At 37.4% G+C, this 22,279-nt stretch overlaps 1 protein-coding gene and 1 long non-coding RNA gene across 2 annotated transcripts; one reads left to right on the plus strand and one right to left on the minus strand.

The window, feature by feature from the left end:
- Positions 1–18,165: 18,165 nt before the first annotated feature.
- Positions 18,166–20,098, minus strand: LOC111780430 (late embryogenesis abundant protein D-34). The gene is made up of 3 exons (XM_023660838.2): positions 19,747–20,098; positions 18,585–18,881; positions 18,166–18,444 (listed from the first exon to the last, which is right to left on the minus strand). The coding sequence occupies exons 1-3, from the start codon at positions 20,074–20,076 to the stop codon at positions 18,283–18,285; spliced, it is 789 nt and encodes a 262-aa protein (XP_023516606.2). The 5' UTR covers positions 20,077–20,098; the 3' UTR covers positions 18,166–18,282.
- Positions 20,099–20,599: 501 nt separating this feature from the next.
- LOC147787048 (uncharacterized) lies at positions 20,600–21,259 on the plus strand. The gene is made up of 3 exons (XR_015413622.1): positions 20,600–20,680; positions 20,748–20,829; positions 21,067–21,259. It is a non-coding gene; the product is annotated as an uncharacterized LOC147787048 (long non-coding RNA).
- The last annotated feature ends 1,020 nt before the right edge of the window (positions 21,260–22,279 follow it).

The following is a 22,279-nucleotide window of genomic DNA, read 5'->3' on the forward strand; positions in this document are numbered from 1 at the left end:
ATTCTTTTCTCAATTGGTCTTAATAAAGAGTGCGAGTGTTTCCCACAGAGAGTTGTGTTCAATAATCTAGTATCAGAGCGAGGTTAGTGTACGTTATCTGATCTCGTGGAATTCTTAGTATGCTCTGTGGTTGTAGCTCTGTCTGATCTTCCACATTAGAAACGATTTTTTGAGATTAGTAGTGAGTGAGTTTCTTTTGTGTCGTGAGTAGTCTATGACTCTGCAAGTCTTGTGTCGAAAGAGCTTGTTTGGTATTACTGAGGTATAGCCACGATGAGTGATTTCCAAATCATTGGAGGAATCAAGAAACTCAACAACAACAACTACAACAAGTGGGCAACATGCATGATGTCCTATTTACAAGGACATGATCTTTGAGAGATTGTTGGCGGGTGCGAAACCACGCCGCCGAGAAGGATTCTAACGGCGCCTTGCGGAAATGGAGAATCAAAGCAGGCAAAGCAATGTTTGCCTTGAAAACCACAATCGGAGAAGAGATGTTAAAGCATATTTGGGATGACAAGACACCGAAAGAAGCATGGGACACATTCATGATATTGTTCTCAAAGAAGAACGATATGAGGCTACAACTTCTGGATAATGAGTTGTTGTCAATTTCACAACGTGACATGACGATTGCTCAGTACTTCCACAAGGTCAAGTTGATCTGTCGGGAGATTACTGAACTAGACCCGAATTCCGCCATTGTAGAATCTCGAATGAAGAGGATTATAATCAACGGACTGCGACCAGAATATTGAAGCTTTATTATTGCTACACAAGGATGGCCCACTCAACCATCACTTGTAGAGTTCAAAAATTTGTTAGCCAGCCAAGAAGCCATGGCTAAACAAATAGGAGGCATCACATTGAAGGGTGAAGAAGAAGCACTCTACACAAGTGAAAGTCGGAGCAATAATAGGCCGTCTACCAAACGTGGATACAATGGTGACAAAAGAAGAAGCCACCAAGGAATTGCACAACCTGGGAGAACTCAAAAGAACGACAACCAAAGTTCTCAAGGAAAAAGATTTGAGGGCATTTAGAAGAAGGGCCACATGTCCAGAGATTGTTGGTCTAAGAAAAAATTTGTCGAAAGCAATGTGACATCCTCCAACATGGAGATGGAGGAATGAGATGCAGAGGTACTGTATGCCATAGAAGGAGTTGTTTAGGAACTGAACTTAATAACTTGTCCCTGATTGAACTGCTGAACTCCTGGATGGCCTATTACTGATGAACCCTTCTTTCACTCCTCTCTTTTACTGTCTCACAATTCCATTGCCTTCTGCTATACGCATTTATTCTGGAATTGCTCTTTCTCCAATTACTTCTTGAACTATCGAGTGGAACTATCTGGCGATGATGGGAGACCATATTGATTATGAGAATGATTGGATCGTTGATTCAGGATGTTCAACCCACATGATTGATGATCAAAGTGACGCAATTAAAGTAGAGTGGCCCTCGGAGAAGGAAGTATTATCAGACTTGGACAGCATTGAAGAAATTCTTCCACATAAGATGGGGGAGCAAATTGTACACTTTTTCTTAAACGTTGATGTACCTAAATATCCAAGTGACACTAATATTGGTGAGTAAGAAGTGACTCAACCAAGCGAACCTAGTGAAAATGAAATGACACCTCAACAAATCAAACGGTCAGAAATAATCCTAAAGCCAAATTCAAAGTATGCCAACGCAGTAGAAGACGAAGTTAATGAGCTAGAGACATATGAAGAAGTATCACAAAACTCAGCTTGGGAGAAAGCGATGGAGGAAGAAATTATAGCCCTAGAGCAAAATCAAACTTGGGAACTAATACCAAGACCAGAAGATGTCAAATCCATCTTTTGCAAGTGGGCTTACGAAATAATGTGTCTCTCGGATGGATCAATCGAAAAATACAAAACTTAATATGTAGCTCGAGGGTTGTCTCAAGAATATGGACTAGACTATGATGAAACGTTTTGTCCAGTGGCGAAGATAACTTTCATACAGGTTTCTCTAGTACTTGTGGTAAATAAAGAGTGGAAATTATGGCAGATGGATATGAATAGTGCTTTCTTGCATGGAGAGTTGGATTGAGAAATCTACATGAACCAACCAAATGGATTTGAGAATGAAGTTGGAGTTATTAGTTAATATATGCAAAGTCCGAAGAAGCCTCATTTGGATGCGGCTCAATGGATCTTGAGATATGTCAAAGGTACAATCAATTACGATCGTTTGTACAAAAGAAGCGAAGACTGGAAGCTAGTTGGATATAGTGATGTCGACTATGCAGAAGACCACGATACCCGAAGATCAATCACTAGGTATGTGTTCAAGCTCAATTCGAGAACAATCTTTTGGTGTTGGAAAAGACAACCAATAGTATCATTGTCTATTAGAGAAACAGAGTACAAAGCAGCGACTGGAGCAGCTCAGGAAAGTACATTGCTGAAACTCTTGATGGAAGATTGGCACCAGAAAATTGACTATCCAATACCACTTCATTGCGACAACCAATCTGCGATATGCCTAGCAGAAAATTCGGTGTTTCATGCTAGAATGAAGTATGTGGAGGTACACTACCATTTCATTAGAGAACAAGTCCTGAAGAAAGAAATCGATATGCAGCCGATCAAGATAGATGACCAATTGGCAGACTTGTTTACAAAAGAACTAAACATTGGCAAACATGAGAGTTTTCATTGTCAACTCAACATGGTGCAACGAATGAGGGCTAGTGCTGAGGGGGAGTGTTAAAATATCACCACTAGCCTAAGAGGATTAAGCCCAACCATTGTATGAGTAATTATATTTATGTTAAGAAAATGATTGAAAGATTTCAGGAATAAATTTAGGAAAATGATTTAGGGATTTTAGGAATAAATTTAGAAAAATGATTTAAGTATTTTAGGAAAACGTTGAGAAACTTTAGGCATAGATGGACTACTATCTAGTATAAATTCCCTCCACCCTACTTAGTTCATCATCCCAAGAAATCCCAAGCAATACAAAGTAGTGGTTTCTATAGAGTGTCTTGTATTCTCTTCTCGATTGGTCTTAATAAAGAGTGCGAGTGTTTCCCACATAGAGTTGTGTTCAACATATTATTCACATTTCTTTTCTTCTTTGACAGTTTTTGTTGTAAGAGCATACCCTAGCTCATAGTCAGGCCTAAGGAGTGCGTTTACAAGCTTGCTTAGTGAGTCCATTTGTTGTACATGGATTAAGTGTAAAGAAGTATTGTGCATCCAATTATACCAACAAAATGAAAGTAGAGCTTGAAATTGGCCACAAGAGTTAGGTCCCAACAATTAGGGTGTATATTGTATATGTTTGCATCTCTTAACCACAACAATAGAGTCATTTACTAAATATTTTTAAATACTAATTCTTTTCTAAATATATTTCTGGTAAAGATAACGGACCTCTAGTTGGATATCGACTTTTGTTGTGGAGACCATGGAATGGTGTTCTTCTAGATACATTTTTGGCATTGAATCTTATTTATGATATTTTAGATAGACACGTTAAGTTGTTTGGTTCATATTCCCATGATAGAGCTAGTTTGAATTTAGATTTCGATGATAGAATTGTAGTAAGTATTATCCGTTCCAATTAGATTTCATGAATTCCAAGTGTTACGACATAATTTAAATGGTTCTTATAAGGATTTTTGAGTATATTTATCTTCGCTTAATTTATTTAAAAAATCCTCATGACATGCATATAATAAGATTATACATTAAAAATAGAGTCGTTACTGTAGATAATAACAAATGTAAAAGGGGAAACAACGAAAGCATGGTCACATGGACGACACATGATCAAATGAAAGCTCACATATTCGATATTCCTAAAGAAGTTCCATCCCTTCCAAATGTAGAATGACGAGTTTGTTCAAATTTGGATCGAGATAATTGAAGAAAACGTGAAAAGGGAAAGAAGAAAAAAAAAAAAGGATAAGAAATTGATGCTAAGAACACGTGATATGGAATCTATATATTACCTTTCCATACGTGATCCATGTCGTCATTGAATAATGTGACCTTGAAGAATTACCGTATACATATAAATACAGGAGTTTGCTTTAATGTTTGGAACAAGAGAACATGATAGGATAGTCATAGCAAGTTGAATCTAAGAACCCAACGCTTTGGATATACAAACCTGTAATTCATAAATGCTAAAATTTCTAAATCAATTCGATTTCATTCTAAATGATTGTAACTTTTAGGAATTTGATCTAACAAGCTTATTGAAAAATAAAATCTTTAGATTTAAATATATCCAAAAACCTTAAAACGATAAGAAATAATCCCAATAGAAAGTAAGATTAAGATTATCTTGTTAATGAAATATCTCAAGGTAGAAACACGTGTTTGAGATTCAAATCACTCCACAAACAAGATTGATCAAACAAAACATGCAACCTAAACTATATAAAATTGCAAAGAAATTTAGTCCTTATCTAAAAAAAAAAAAGACAAATCATGCTTCTTTACTACATTATTTAAGTCTACTTTACAAATACAATATACAAGATTTTATATAACCTCAAAATAAAACCGTTGAACTTTCATACTTTATGTGAACGTAACCTTAAAATAAAATAATTAAAAAAAAACTCTTTCCATACATTAATAAAACATTATGGCTCTAAATTATCATGCACTAAATGTTTGTAACCATCTAAAAATAGGTGAAGTTTGATTATTCTATAATGTGACATAAATTGCAACTTGAGTTTATGTTGGGGTAATTTGAACAACATTTTTTTACATTTTTTTTTCGAAGTTCATATTACATGATTGAGACACCTTGGTTTATATCAGAAAAATTAGGAGATCACATGACAGAAGAAAGTAGAAAAGCATGGTGTTGTTCTCAAAGTAGAAAAGCAAGGTGTTTAAATGAGGATTGTGAAAATAGTAGTTACAAAAACCAACATGAATATGAGACAAAGAGAGTTAATGAGATTTTTAAGTTGTCACATTCTAACGTTGAAATAGGTAATATTTTCGTAAATAAGTATGCTAAATTATCTTTTGAAGAAATACATTAAATGAGGATATCGTCATTTTCTTCACAATCATAGGGGTAGAAGGGCTTTGATGAAATAATATTTGTTCCATCCCCTTTAATATATTTCCATTCAACAAGCCTGCTCCAAATTTTTTCTAAGTGTTCGCAAGCGGGATGGGAGCATTCTAGAGCTACACGGTCATAAAGGGAGTCATTTTGAAGCATCAGTCTGTCTTGTATTTCATGTATCTTGTATTTCATGTTGTAATTGTATCCCAAACTCGTTTCTCGGTTTGTAACAAATTTGGACAACACTGTCTTATTATTGGATTTAGTTTCGTATTTAATTGCGGCGTTGTTTGCTTGAATTTAATTTAAATTTTGCAATATTTTTATATTATATTTGATTTTGTCTTCGTCTTTCAGTTAAGGTATGAGTTTCGAAATCTCAAAAGTTGAATAGTGACATATTGGTATTGGAGCAAGTGGGTTTTAGGTTATAAGACTTTATTAGGTTAACGAGTCGTACACCTCTTTGACTTAGCTCAACGACACACCTTGCTGCGACCGGGTATGTAGTCTAGCTCTGTAAAGTAGCATATGAAATGTTATAAGTCATATACAAACTTGATGTATAATTCAGGTTACGTAGAAGGGGTATTCAATTGTGATAATGTTTTGTTGAGGATTGTTGGGAGTAAGTCTCACATTAGCTAACTTAGGGAATGATCATGGGTTTATAAGTAAAGGAATACATCCCCATTGGTATGAGTTTTTTTGGGAAACCCCAAAGCAAAGCCGTGAAAACTTATGCTCAAAGTGGACAATATCATACCATTGCGGAGATCCGTGATTTCTAACATGGTATTAGAGGTGTAGTCAAAAGTGACTAAAGTGTCGAACAAAGGATGTACTTTGTCCAAGGGCTCCAGGGCTCAAGAGAGTTTTAGATAAATTGGCATGTCAAGAAATAAGAAAAGATGTCCAAGCTTAGTAGTTGCATGTGGTTATCAGGTTTATATGACCACGTTATGAGCCCTCCTTAGGATTGGACAAGCATTTTTACAAAGTCAAAGATGTAGAATCGTCATGGTTGACCCGTGAACTTTGGAGTTGGAGACAAGAAGGATAGTCCCACCTTGGTTAATGATTTCTTAAGGATGAGGAGTTGGGAGTTGGCCTCCACTATAAAAGGGAGGTCCCTCATTTTATTTTATTTTAGCATCCCACTTGAACGGTTCAAAGTCAGTTGAAGAATACATTTTTTGACGGCTCAAGACGACATTTTGGCTGATTCAGCTTGGGTCTGATATGCTCAGACCATTTCCTCCTAGTTTCAATTCTTGGGAAGCTTTTAAGGTTAGTATGACTGCCTCTTACTAGTTTGAATTTGGAGTAAGTTTGTTGATGCATAATTAGGCTTAGCCAGTTTAAATTAGTAGGAGTAAGTTTAAATTATTTTAAACAAAACTAGGCTTATCTAGGTTAAATTACTACGGGTAAGTTTAAATTATTTTATGCAAAACTAGGTGAGTCAATTTCCATGATAGAATTCTAATTTATGATGTTGAACTCCTTCCACAAAATTAAATTTCAGAGAGCAGTGTTAAGCCAGTATGAAAGGGCTGTAGTAGTTTCGGCATAGGCCAACCAAGTAAGTGGCCCTACCGTTATTTGGTTATAATTGTGTGCTTTATGGGCACGTGTCATATGCTTGTATATGCAAACTGTTATAAAATGATATGTATAAGTTATGATACGTGAATGATATGCTCTATTTGATGAATTGATATGTATATGATATGTTGAATGCATGCTCGAGATATGTTATGTGACTCTTATGATATATGATATGATATGATCTGTGGATGATGTTGGTTATGTCTAGAAGCATGAAAACATTATGATATGGCATATGTGTAACATGAATGATATGATATGATTGAGATGCAAAATGACAAATTGGCATGAAATACAACCCCAATACACGCATGGAAGATATGATAAACGATATGATTAAAATGATACGATATGAAGGAAGACGCTAGCGGGGTTGTAGTATATGATAATGAAAATGAAAAAATGTTGGGACCTCATGCATTATTGTGTGCTCATGCATCAGGGGATACCTCTTCTCCTTCACGATAGTATGGACGCTTATGCTATGAGGTAGAAAAACAATCATTATGTTTACCATAATGCTGCCAAGAGGTCACTATTCCTAACTGGCTGGCATTAATAGCTACCAAATAATGCTTGCCCAACCAGAAAGGGGCCTAGGAGGTGTGTGAACCGACTGGTGGGTCCATACTTGCAGGTGTGGATCGTGTGTAGGGAAATTAAGTACACATCCAATTACCTGTTTAGGATAGCTGTCGTAGGAAATAGACTTTTATGATAGGTCCCGATCATGAATTTTATGTGTTTGCATTTAACCCCGATAAAGGGTCACTTACTGAGTATTTTTTAAAATACTCAAGCCATGTACTACTCTTATTTTTAGGTAAAGATAAGGCATCCATGTACGGTTGACGAAGACATCACAATTCGAGACCATGACACATGCATAGGGGGGTTGCTTACAGAGTATTTCTTAAAATACTCCAGCCATGTGCTACTCTTAGTTTTAGGGAAAGGTAAGGGATTCCTGTACGGCTGACGACGACATCACAATTCGAGACCATGACACATGCATATGGTAGTTGTATTTATTTTATTAGACTTAGGTTAGAATAGGGTGTTTTTAATTTTAAGGTTTATTTATTTCATTTAGTATTTCATTGTGTCGTTTTAAAAATGTTTTCAAACATGTAAGTACATGACAGTGTTTAAAGATGAAGTTTATGTTTTATGATAAAGTTTAAACGTCTATTTTCACACAAAATGATTACGTTAGGATGACGGTAGCAACTCTAAGTAAGTAGAAATGTAATGTCGTTAAAAACACTTACAAATAGAGACATAACCCCTAGATAACCAGAATCAGAACCAACTTAGTGGTGGTAGTAGCCGTGGCTAGCAAACAAGTAAGGTTAACAAGAGATATAATATGTTGTGTGGAAACGTGGACACAAGACAGCATTTACTTGTAGAGGAAGCGTACGGGAAATTAAGGAAAAGTAAGCCACCACACTAGATCTTATAGAGTGTTCTCTAGGATCGCGTCCAAAGACCTGAGAGGATGACGTACTAGAATGAGCCAGTAACGAAATATCACTACCAGAGAAAGCTTAATAAGATCATCCATGAGACAATATGGAAGCTATTCTAGGTGAACACTAGGAAACTCATGAAAGGATTATCTAATACTCAAATAGTCCCTACATAACTCATATGAATATCACTGCTCAAGTGAGCAAAGTGACGAGGTATCATGATATGATGTGAAGGAACTACAATGATGAGACATTAAGGACTATAAAGGTCATGATACCTTTAGATGAAGATTAAAGAGAAGGACATGAAGATTAAAGAGAGGACATATGAAGACGGTTTTTAATAGATGTTATGAGTATTTAGAGATTTCTGTCATGTCTTTTGACCTGACCAACGACCTCCAAAGTTTAAGAAATAGATTGTAACGCTCCCACCTAATTAGTGACGTTACTTATGTATACATAACTCATTAAGCGAGGCTCATCATAAATAACCTTGGAAAAACACAACAAGGTCTTTCATAAAGATTCATAAATCCAAAAACAAACCTATCTCTGAAAATAAAACCTTCAGTAACTGAATTCAGAATAAATCTAAATAAAACAATATTCAATGCTTTAACTTAAAATCGTCAAATAAACGTAAACTCCTAAAAATATCCCCTCTCCAACTTCCATGGTGTCTTCAGCTCTGCCGTCAACCGTATATTGGCGCCTTGCCTTTATCTGAAAAATGTAGGTAGCACGTGGCTGGAGTATTTTATGAAATACTCAATAAGTCACTCACTATTGGGATTAGAAATGCAAACACATGCAACATATGAGTGGGACCTAACTTTTCATAAACTTTACATGGCCTTGGGCGCTTTTCTATTCCGGGTAGGGTTGGATGTGTGGTACTCCTTCACACATGGCCCATGTACGCGTACATGGACCCACCAGGCGGGCTCGTATACATACCCCCTGGGCTTGACTTGGTCGGCCACAACGTGTTACACGTCGCCGGACACCACAAAACAGAAAAGGGCCCGCATGATATCATGGCGAACATAAATATCGTATTTCATTCTTTTGTAACATAAAAGGGAAGAATCCCGATGCTAGTGGCATACATATATGCATGAGCTCCCTTAACATACCTAACATGGCATTAAATAAGCATTGCCAACATCACATATGCATTTCTTACATTACATGGCATATCACATAACCTACATTAAATGGCATATTACATAACATGAAAATACATTCCAGTTTCATAAGCATTTCATGACATGACTCGATACTACATGTATACATGGCATCGATCAACATTTTCATGGCATATATTACTAACATATCATTCATAACTTCACATAACATAAACAATCAATCGTCAACACAATCTATACATCACATAGTCATATCACATAAATATGGTGCATGTAGGGGCCACAGGGCACACGCCATCATACAACACGTAGTAAGCTAACTCCAACAGTAAGGTCACTTACCTCGATGGCCTTGGTCGAAGTCACTCATAACAAGCTAATCCAAACGGTTAAATACGTCCTATAATAGCCACATAAAAACTTAGGAATCTTTCATAACATACCCTAGCTAAATCTCATGCTATTTATCAAAATAAAGTGTCTTTGACGGTTAGCAACCATACTGACCGCATATGGTAAAACTAAGGGCAGAAACGGCTTTGGAAGGGCCAAAAATCGTGGAATTGATATATTATAGTGATACCGAGCTGCCGAGCCGACCAACTAAGCTGCCAAGCCGAGCCGCGGGATTTGATGGAGCCTAGCCGAGAGCACGCGTGCGGAGCCGAGACCGAGGCTACAGCGTGCGTCCATGTTTGGCCGAAACGCACAGGGCCCGCGTTCGTCCGTGGGCCAGTTCAGAGGCCGAAACCCGACTCCACTCTACGTCTTCTTTGCCCAAACTCTCATGGAAACCCTAATCTGATGTGCCACCGCCGACTCGACTCCAACGACGGTTTGCCTTCTTTGACGCAGCGATTCTGACGTCGACGCCAACTTCCACTCGACTCTTCCACCAAAACAGCAACACAATCGATTTCGAGAACTCGCTGAACAAGAAAACTACCCAGCGAACCAACCCACACGTTTTCCCGGCTAACACTCTCGATTTTCCCGTACTCTCAGACACCCTCGAAAACACAAACAAGTTTGGAGAGAAAAAGTCATTTTCAAGGAAACGAGTTGAATATAGGAATATAAAAGGTTTCATAACTTTTCCATTAAGTAGTAACTTCCTTGTCAGAAATTGTGCACCTTTTCCAGCAAAAATAAATGCATAGCATAATATCTTTTCATTTTGGCAGCAAAAATAAAATCTCAACATAAAATCTAAAAGAAATAAAAATCCGAACCCTTACATAGACGACTGAGTTTTCATTAGACTCTTTTGATAGGGATGATCATTGTTGTTTCTGACAGTAGACTAACATACATCAAGTTGGAGGTGGATCACAAAGAACACCTGAGGAGAGTTCTTGCGGTGTTAAGAGCGCACCAGTCATAAGTCGAGTTCTCGAAGTACAAGTTCTGGCTGCAAGAAGTGGCCTTCTTAGATCATGTGGTATCGTGTGAGGGGATCAAAGTGGATCCAACTGAGATTGAGGTTATTATGAGATGACCTAGGTCGACTTCCATCACAAAGTTAGGAGTTTTATGGGGGCTTGCTGCCTATTACATGAGGTTGTACAAGATTCTTCTGGGATCCTAGCAGCATTGACCCAGTTGACAAGGAAAATTGAGCCCTTTGTATGGATGAAGAGATCTTGATCCTGACTACAACCCAGAATACATTTTTTACGTTCCTTCCTAAAAGTACAAATATTTATTAGGACTTGAAAGCCAATTACTAGTGGCCAAAAATGAAGAAAGACATCATGGTATTCATGGGCCGTTGCTTGATTTGTCAGCTGGTAAGGCCCTAAGACAACGACCTACAAGGTTGTTACAGCTGCTAAAAGTACCTTAGTAGAAATGGGAAGATGTTAGCATGCATTTTTATCTCAAATGTTTCAATACACTTGGGTTGTCAATGGAAAGATTGACCAAGACCACTCAATTTATTCCGGGCAAGACCATATAAGGAGTAGACTAGTGGTGTAACGCCTCTAATTTTCTTTAACCTAATCAGTGACGTCACCAATGCATACATAACTCATTAAGCGGAAGCTCATCATAAATAACCTTGGAAAAGTCTTTCATAAAGGTTCATAAATCCAAAACACTGGCGCCTTGCCTTTACCTGAAAAATGTATGTAGCACGTGGCTTGAGTATTTTATGAAATACTCAGTAAGTCACCCCACTGTTGGGGTTAGGAATGCAAACACATGCAACATATGAGTGGGATCTAACTTTTCATAGCCTTGGGCGCTTTTCTATTCCGGGTAGGGTTGGATGTGTGGTACTCCTTCACACATGGCCCATGTACGTGTACATGAACCCACCAGGCGGGCTCGTAAACATACCCCCTGGGCCTGACTTTGTCGGCCACAACGTGTTACACGTAGCCGGACACCATAGAACAGAAAAGGACCCACATGATATCATAGCGAACATAAATATTGTATTTCATTCTTTCGTATCATAAAGGGAAAGAATCCCGATGCACGTGACATACATATATGCATGAGGTCCCTTTACATATCTAACATGGCATTACATTAGCAATGCTAACATCGCATATACATTTCTTACATTACATGGCATCTCACATGACTTACATTACATGACATATTACATAATATGAAAGTACATTCCAGTTGCATAAACATCTCATAACATGACTCGATACTTCTACGTGTATCTATGGCATCGATCAACATATTTATGGCATATAATACTAACATCTCATTCATAACTTCACATAACATAAACAGTCAACAGTCAGCATAATTCATACATCACATAACATACACAATCTACGGTCAACACAATCTATACATCACATAATCATATCACATAAATATGGTTCATGCAGAGGCCACGGGGCACGCACCATCATACAACACGTAGTAAACTAACTCCAACAGTAAGGTCACTTACTTCGATGGTCTTGGTTGAAGTCACTCTCAACGAGCTAGTCCCAGTGGTTAAATACGCCCTATGATAACCACATAAGAATTTAGAACCTTTCATAAGGTACCCTAGCTAAAGCTCATGCTATTTATCAAAATAAACCCCCGACCTAAGTTGTCTTTAACGTTTAGGAACCATACTGACCTCAGATGGTAAAACTAAGGGCAGAAACAGCTTCGGAAGGGCCAAAACCTTGGAATCGATATATTATAGTGATACCTTGCCGCTAAGCCTAGTTGCCGAGCCGGCCAACTAAGCCGCCAAGTCGAGCTAAGGGAATTGACGGAACCGAACCGATTTCGTACACGTGCGAGCCGACCCGCACTATGTACGCGTGCGAAGCTGCCGGAGCTACTGGGTGTGCGTCTGCGGCTCGACCCTATTCCAAAAACCTTGCCTTCCTTACCCGACAAGCGACGAAACTCTAGTTTCCACCTCCCTGATTCCGGTGACGTGCCGACAATCCCACAACATCCTCAACACTGATTTCCGACGGTCAACCTTCTTTGACACAATGATCCCAACATCAATGCCTTACTTCTACTCTATTCTTCCTCCGAAGAGCAACCCCAACATTCCGGAGGAAAGTTTGGAGAGAAAATTGTTTTCAAGAGAGGTAAAAGGTTGGGCATGAGAATATAAAATAATAGGAAGACATTTGCATTCTAGGGTTTTAGGATAAGGAAACTCAGAGAAATAGGAATGTTTCTCTTAGGTAATAAAAGTTTAGCACGAATCCTTCTATTTGTGAGATTACATTTAATTATTTATTTTATTTTTAGGTAATAACCTCCTTGTTGAAAATTGTACATTTCCTCGCCAGAATATATGCATAACATAATATCTTGTCATATATAGAAATAAAATAAAATCTTAACCCAATCAGACAAAAATGAAAAATCTGAATCGTTACAAGTGGGTTCAATTATACTTCAGAGAGATAGTTCGTTTGTACGAAGTGCCTGTTTTCCATCGTGGCATATCAGGATGCCAGGTTCACCTCATATTTTGGAAGGGTTTTCAGAAGGCGTTGGAAATAAAACTCATATTTAGTACGATTTTTCATCCTTAGATAAATACGGAAGCGGAGAGGTTGAACCAAATCTTGAAGGATATTGAGGGCTGGTGTTATGTAATTCATAGATTGCTGAGACGAGCATCGACCCCTTATGAAATTTGTTTACAATAATAGTTATCAAACGACCATCCAAATGATATAATTTGAGGCTCTATGTGGACGTAGATGTCAAACTATGATATTCTGAGAAGAGGAAGACAAACCAGCTTATGGGACTGAGTTAGTGCAGGTCATGAAAGCAACAATGCTGAAGATGAGGTGAAAAATACTAACGGCACAAAGATGACAAAATAGCTATGCAGGCTCTCGTAGGAAAGACCTCGAGTTTACCGTGGGTGATCATATCTTCCTAAAGGTAACACTTAAAAAGATGGATGTTGAGGTTTGGTTAGAAAGGTTAGTTGAACTCGAGAGTCATAGGCCTTTTTAGATCCTAGAGAGGATAGAGCATGTGGTGTACAAACTAGCGTTGCCACCCATCCTTGCCACCATGCATAACGTCTTCCACGTCTTAATGCTGCAAGAGTACATCTCAGGTCCTACGCACGTTGTAGAATATAAGGCACCTCTCTTTGATAGGACTTGTCTTATGAAGAGAAGCTTACTAGGATATTGAATCACAATGTAAAATATTTGCACAATAAAACAATTCCCTTAGTTAAGGTTTTATCGGGAAGCCATCTCGACGAAGATTCAATCTCTGAAATGTCGAGTGGAGGCAATTTGAGAATGTAGGACATAAGGAAGTCCTACCCTGGACGTTTCTAGGAATAAACAACGAAGAAATTTCCTAAGGAGAGGAGAATTTGTCACACATGAGCCATAATGAGAATTAAATATCTATTTTTTCTTAAAATCTTAAACTTCCTTGATTTTATTGAAGGCTTTAGAGGAAAACTTTCAAGATGATGTAGAAGAAAAAACGCCTAGAAAAATCCTAGGAACTCGTGAAAATATTAAAAAAAAAATAGTGAAAAATTAAGAAAATAGACTAAAGTCAACCTTGAGGGGCAAAATGGTCATTTTGATCCCCTTTTTCTAATGAGAGAAGAAAGAAAAAGACAAAAAGAAAATGAAAAGAAAAAAAGAGTCCAGCTGAAGTTCCTCCCCACAATATCGAGGATATCAAGTCTCGACATTTAAATTACTCAAATCTATTAAGAATCAGGAAATAACTATCGATAAGATTTTCAAGTTTTTATCTTAGTTTTTCCTCACATCTATGAAATATAGGAAGAATTGATATTTTACTATGCTGTTCTTGATGGGACTTCACACAACTCTCATGAAGAAACTCGGACGAGAATTAGAATGGAAGTCATAGTTCCGACGATGGTCAAGAACGGTAAGTTATGTATTTTGGATCAATTTTGAACGAATTGATTTCTCACCGCATTTAAAATGGAGTGAAAATAATTTTTTTTAGGTAGATGGATTAAAACCCTACCAGTTTTGTGAAGGAACCAAGTTGATTCAAGTTATATAAAAAAAGATACAAAAATCTAAAAAAATCGATAAACTTATCGAAATCTAGAAATTTCATTCGCATGTGATTAAGGAATGGACGTGTGTCATGCAAAAGGAGGAAACGCTCGTTGGCACTTCATGAGGACACACACCGTATAAATTGTGACACACTTCGACTCGATCCAAACCGAAGCGTGATTCGATTCAGCACTTGCAATGTGAGCCGATTGCGTGATTCGATTCAGCACTTGCAATGTGAGCCGATTGCCTGACCTGACCGAACTTAGATGCACCTATCATTGAGCACCACGTGTCGCTTGATGTGCATGTGTACTCTCTTGGCATGTGTGGTGTACTAGCGCATGGTCCACGCGTATTCTTCCTTCCCATTGCTGATTGCATAAGGTGGTCATTTCTTGTCCATTTGACCTTTATTTGTATATTTTTAGCTCCCGTTTCAAAAATAACTATATTATGAATTAAATTTGGACCTATTAGAGAAATCTCAGAAAAGTTGGAGCTTTTAACACAGCAAACAAGCTAGGTAAGGAAGGCAGGGGTCATCCAAGTAAGTATTCATTCAACCTTTTCTTAAATAATAATTGTAGAGACCGCTAAGATGTGTTAGCATGCGAGTATATCTTAGGGGTCTTCTTGTTATAAGTGCCAAATGAATCCCATCTTTCAGTTCTTCCTCATCCTTCTGGACTTCTTCAACTAGATCATTGATCTCTCCTCCATTTCCTCATCTTGGTTCATGATTGTACAAACAGTAGTGAAATATGTTTAGGACCTCAGACACTCAACTCACTGATTTTACACTCAGGGACACTCGTGTTTATACACACAAAGGTAGGCTGTTTGCGAAAGTGACTAAATTATGATCAAGGTAGGCTAATATACGGGTAAAGCAATTCTGATAGTAGCAAGCTATTCAAGGCAATCAAGATAAGTTAATTATGAAATAACAATAAAATAAAACAAGAAGTGAACAAACAAATAAGTGACACAGAATATTTTGGGATAGAATTGCACACTGAAAAATAAAATAAAATAATTCAAAAAAGAAAGGACGTGAAGATTTTAAGAACGATCTAACTCTTCTTTTATAGAATTCGGGAAATTTAGAAGTTATCTTCAAGCGTAGATTATGAGAGAAAAAAAAAATATATCAAACAGAACGGTTCTAGATTTAGATGGATTAAGAAAAAGATATGAATCGAAGTTTATTTGATCTTCAAATAAACATGCAAATGATCTTAAAAAAAATGATAAAGATCGTTTATAATCACAATCGTAAGAACAATATGATAAGATTTTTTTATTTATCTTTTTTTTTTTTTTTTTTTTTGTTTTTTTCCAGATCTCAATGTGATATTTAGGAAGAAAATGAGAACAAAGTGAAAAGTTGATGAATAATGGCGGAAACGACATCAAGAAAATAAATGGACAGATTTAAAGAAAAGATAAACAATAGCAGAAATGAAAGATAAAATCAATTCTAGAGTCGGCCAAAAAGATGTAAACCTAGGCTCTGATACCAAATTGATAAGGCAACCCTAACCTTCAGCCCAACAATCCAAGCTTTTGTTTTAGCAAAAACCCTTGAATCAAAGTAATCAATACCTCCTTATTCGAAATTTGGATCAACCAAGAGATAAGACTAGAATTAGATTACCTCTAACGATCGAAGATGTAGAAGCAAGATTTGGAACCTTTTTTTAAATTGAGTCACTCCACAATCTAACTTGATCAAGGCTTGATTGAATGGCTCGGGTGCAATTCTATCACAAGAATTGCTCGAAACTTAGAAATGGCAAATACGATGATCGGATTTGTAAGGAAACATCTCAATTTGAGAACTGAATTACATTCATCCACGAATCTGAATTTTACTTAATATATTGTGGGTATTTATAGTCTCCCGACAAAAGACGTTTGTGGACGAGATTTATTCGAGACGTTTGTAGACGGGATTTATTCTCGATCCCCTTAAATCTCCACAAAGAATAAGTCAAATTGACCATTTGACTTTTACATAATTTATGAAATTAAACATAGTTTTTTCTAATAAATGCTGATGTGGTTGAGTGGCTAATGTGATAGGTTTGAAATTAATTGAATTCTACGCAGGTTTGAATTTTGTTGTTGACACAATTCTTATCACAAGTAAGTATTCATTCAACCGAGGGGCAATTTGGACCATAATACTATTTATATTGAGAAAAATTAACGAAATGCCCCCAAAAGATATTATCGGATGCATGCTAATTTTTATACTTTCTGATCAAAATTTTGAGACGTATGTTGTGATATGTGCTCTATGCGATTGATGGATGTTATCTCCCTATTGAACTTGTATGAATGCATGATAAAGTATATTGAGCTTTAGGTGATTGATTGTATATTCTCCCTATAGAGTGTATTTATATACATAAAGCTAAGATAGGACAACCAAATGATGACCTAGGTCAGGACGCCTCCAATAGAAAGAGCAACTTAAGATCAAGACTATGGCGCTAGAGTTGGGACAACCAAATGATGACCTATGTCAGGACGCCTCTAATAGAAAGAGCAACTTAAGATTGTGAGCGGCGGTTAGAGTGTTTAAACCTTAGTACTTCTAGACTAAGAAAGACTCTAGGAGTCAAACAAATTTTATGGAAGCCGAAAGTCCGCGTGAAGCCACCTAATTGCCTTAGAAACTCAGTAGACCTCCTCACCTCCCAAAGATGACCAGAGAGCTATAGTTGGAGTGACTTACACGTTGACTTAGGTCAATACGTTTCCAGTAGATCTTGCACCCAATGATTGTGAATAGTGATCAAGGCTATTGCTCCTAGAGATTGGACTAGCCTCGAAACTAACCTCGTGCATCTTGAAAACACAAGATGAAGTTTAAACCGCCTAAACGTCGTTGAGAACCTAGTAGACCTCCATGACATCATAGTACGACCACGATAGCTCACCAGACAGTTAAGAGTATGATGGTGTTACTAGAATCTCTGACTCCTATCTCCTTCAATATGCCTTTAGTGCTAGCGGCGTCCTACCAAGCGGTAGTAGTATAGGTATTGTCGTGCTTGGCGTAATCTTAATAGTATAGCGCGTCAAGGTTACCAGATGCTCTACTTTGTGTACTAGAACCCTAGAACCACACAGGTAATTATGAGGCATTGGGTGACTATATAATCTTAGGAGAGAGTTCCAATATAATCTTAGGAGAGAGTTCATAAACTAACCTCTGATGAATCATCTATTGAAAACTTGTACAGACCCCTAAGGTTAAATTTGGATACTTTTCAACTTAATAATTTAGCCTATTGAGAGGCTGTGATTATAATTACACAGAAGAAATTAAAGCTTCAAATTTCTTAAAACACCACAAAACTCCAATTCACTGTTTGGAAGGAAAACAAAACATACTTATTACATACACACAAACCAACTCCATTTTTGGTCCTACTTGTTGTTCTCGTTCAGCCTAGCGGCGGCCGCCACGGAGGCGGCAACACCCGTAGGATGTGTCGTGAGAAGCGGGTCATTTCGCATCTCAGCTCCGGCCACCTTCTCCGCATCTTGTCGCGTCGCTGGTTTATCTGCTGGCATCTTCAATCGAGCATCCTAACACCAAAGAAACACAAAAGATTGTTGAGAGATCCTAAGCTTTTATAATGGAGCTTACCTCAAAGTGGACAATACATACTTGTGATTACTAAGATCGACCGTGAATAGGAAAAAAGTAATTTAAAATGCTAAGTTACCTTCAGAACATCGGCAATTTTAGTCTTGTCCTCATCTCGTGTTAATCGAGCATTCGTCGTGGCTGCCGATTGCGCGATGGCGGCGACACTTCCCGGAGCTATATTCATCCGGCCAGTTGCCCTGGCCTCCGCCGCCTGGATTGCGGCGGCATCACTCCATTCCACTGGCTTCTGCCCCACCGCTATGGCGGTTGCTTCCAATGCTTCACCGATCGTGATTCCTCCTCCGCCCTCTTCCAGTGGATTCATGGTCGATAATGGCGCTATAGGAACCCTCTCGCTGTGTTGCGTCACAACCTTTTAATTATTTCCGAACACCCAATTTATTAATAACTTAGTGGTAATAATTTAGTATCTTACAAAATTATAATTTATAATATAGCTCTATTTTTAGTAAATTTATAAATAGTATTTCAATAAGAATTTAGATATAGTGGGAAATATATAGCCCAATTAAATTTAATAATAGCTCACAACTACCCATTTTTTTAATTTTAGTATATTTTTTTCAGTTCAATACGTGAGAAAAATTGTCAAAATTAAGTGATATTAAATTAACAAAAATGTATTCTTGGGTATTTTATAAGTTTTTGTTCGGTTCCGGGCATGGTTGTTCTGTCCCATGCGCCCGACACTAAGTAAATTCAGTTTCAGAAAAATTAACCCAACCCAACCCGAAACCCAATGGAGTAAATTCAGTTTTAAAATAAATTAAAACAACTTAAACCGGACCAATTTGGTTTCAGAAAAATTAACCCAGGTTACGGAGCTTTACCTTCCTCTCATCCAGCCGCTTTACCAACCCAACCTCAAATGGAACTAATTCAGTTTCAGAAAAAATAATCTAACCCACCCAAAACCGAACCAAGTCAATTTGGTTTTAGAAATAATAACCCAAACCAACCCCGATCTAAAACCGAATGTTTCCAAAAAAAAAAAAAACCCAAACCAACCTAAAACCGAACCGAGTCAATTTAGTTTCAGAAAAATTAACCGAACTCAACCTGAACTTGAAACCGAACCAAGTCACCAAACTGAGTCAATTCAGTTTCAAAAAAATTAACCCAACCCAACTCGAAGGTGTCGGATGGATATATTACACCCTACCATTTATGTAAAATTTTCAATAATAATAAATAATAATAACAATAATAATAATAACCTGTCCACCAACTGACTCTGTAATAACCCTCCTCCCGGGCATCTCCCTCTGGGTAATGTTTACCTCGTCGGCAACCACATTACCACTGTCCCCGCCGCCGTGATCCAAAAGGCCAGCCATCTCATTCTTGGCAGCAGCAGATTGAATCAGCGCAGCAGCACCGCCCTTGACGGTCTTGCCAAGGAGGGCGGTCTCAGTGGCCTGCAGGGCGGCAGCATCCTCGGGCGTGATCGGCTTCTGAGCAAGGTCACCGTGAACAGGAAATACGTCGCCGTACTTGATCGGCTCCGGGTGATCACCGGCGGGTCTTCTTGGCTGTTGTTGGCTCATTTTGATGCTCCCAGAAAACACTAAAAATTGGAAGGTTATTTATGGGGCGGTTTATAGAAAAAGGTGGATGAAGGGCTTTCAGGGAATGACACGTGGAATAGGTTGTGAAACGTGGTGGATTGTTGAGTGGTTACTATATTTTGTAAGTGCTTTTGTGGCTCTAAATGGTGAACCATCCACTCATGCATGTTTTTTAATATATTTTGTGGGTCCCTCGTTCATCTCGTTCAAGTCTTACCAAAATCGGATTTCCTTTTGATGCAGGTACGAGTTTAATCGGTATGTGTTCGGGGTGTTCGAGTTATTTAATCTGTAGTTTTAAATTATATTTTCAATTAATCTGTACGGTTTTTGCACGAAATCTTGTGGCACGATCTTTGCCAAACACAATGCTCAAGTCATGGTAATACAAATTCTGCATTAGAGCGCTCGAACAATAATAAGTCTGAATTCAAAATCTTACCTTAATCCATGCATTGAATGTCTCCTTATCTGTCTTGATGCACTTGAACTCTTTGTTGCAGCTAAATCTACTACATACTAGTCTAAGCGGCACTGGAATTTGATTTAACCTTTTCCGTCAAGAATCAAGGTGTTTCATGAGGTAAGATGTACGAGTCTTTAATCTCATTTTTTCCATAGATTCATGAGTTTTTGATATGTCGATCTAGGTGAGACTCTGACCACTTTTGTGAAGAAACTTAGAGAAGATTCGAGCTAGAAACAGATGATTTGGTGGATTGTGCAAGAAAGGTAAGTTTGTGGTATCTGCCTACTTTGGATGTAAACATTTCTTCTTGTGGTTGGAAATAAATGACAAGAAAATTATATTTGAAAAGTAAAATTGAGCTAGATACTGATGATTTGGTGCGATAGGCACACATGTAAGTTCTGTTTTTTCCCACTTGACCTTCGTTCAACTATTTTTCGTCAAAGTTTCAATATCGGCCTTAAGTTCATTTAAATCAAGACTTACCATTGAATTTTCAGGAAATTTAGAGCTTCCAACGAGTGGAAAATCAAGCTCGAAGAAGCACATTTCATCCCAGAAGTAGTCACAAGTGAGCATTTCTTATCTTAGGTGGTTAGAATATGCATGCTTAGGATGGAATTTAAGTTGCATTCCTATTTTAATAGTTTCTCATGTGTTAGAAAGGAGAATGAAATATTATGATTTGTGTTCCAAGTGATTGATGGATGTTATCTTTGATGGTGTTAATATAACACATGCGGAAGCAATTTGGATCTTAGGCACTTTTAGAACATCAATTATAGTAAATAACTAGCATGTTCATAAGTATTAAAACTTAATGAGTTTAGATACTAACCTTTTGTAGTTCAAACTCCTTTTTCCTCACGAACCGATTTTGAACCACCACTAGTGTCTTCTCCACTATCCTCCGGCCTTAGAACGGGATTGTGGAATCCGGTGAGTGACTTAACTTGGGAGGGATTTTGTATATGTGAAGAGAGTGTTTCTGAGAGGTTTTTCTCAAGGTTTTTCACCAAGAAGAAGAAGCCCTTCCATGTTCCATGATCACTTTATTTAAAGAGTCATGTTTGCATGTTCATGCAAATTTGAGATCACCAAATTTTGACACTAAAAATTCCACTCAAATGTTTGGGATTATTTGGCAAGCATGCATGTTTGATTAAACCAAATTTTGACACCTCAAAATTTCACTAACATGGATTTTTCCATTAAATGAAGTCGAACATTTTGACTTTCTTCATTTTAATTCAACAATTAATTTGAATAATTAATTTCAAATTAAAGTTCCATTAAATGATTAATTTAACTATTTAATTAATATTTAATATTAATTCAAATGCCAATCCCAATCAATTCCGGCACATAATTGATTAAGATATCTCAGATTCTCTCTTTTTGTTTAATTCGTAAATAAAACAAAAATGCGGTTAAATATATCGTATATATGTAGCGCATATTCCCTAATTTGAATTCGAACACTTCGAACTCACTCGTCACACTGTTCTATGGTTTAGTCCGATATGAGCTAGCAGAGGGACCTAATGGACCTATAGATCATGGGCTCCAACGATCCAAGATTAACTGGTTAAACTCATTAACCTTGTTAACCAACATTCGTTAACTACTAGGACACTCCACTATAGCCTAGTAGTTGCACTCCCCTCACTATAGATATATTTCTGTCCATTTGATATAACCATGATTAGTAAG

This window comes from Cucurbita pepo, chromosome 18, assembly GCF_057944985.1.
Source record: "Cucurbita pepo subsp. pepo isolate OVF chromosome 18, ASM5794498v1, whole genome shotgun sequence".
NCBI classification, from domain to species: domain Eukaryota; kingdom Viridiplantae; phylum Streptophyta; class Magnoliopsida; order Cucurbitales; family Cucurbitaceae; genus Cucurbita; species Cucurbita pepo.

Excerpts from the sequence above, each read along its gene's own strand:
- LOC111780430 (XM_023660838.2), bottom strand. The coding sequence starts at position 20,076 with ATGAGCCAACAACAGCCAAGAAGACCCGCCGGTGATCACCCGGAGCCG. Across the intron at positions 18,882-19,746 it reads CAGAGTCAGTTGGTGGACAG|GTTGTGACGCAACACAGCGA; the intron begins GTTATTATTATT and ends AATAATTAAAAG. Across the intron at positions 18,445-18,584 it reads AAATTGCCGATGTTCTGAAG|GATGCTCGATTGAAGATGCC; the intron begins GTAACTTAGCAT and ends CTTTGGTGTTAG.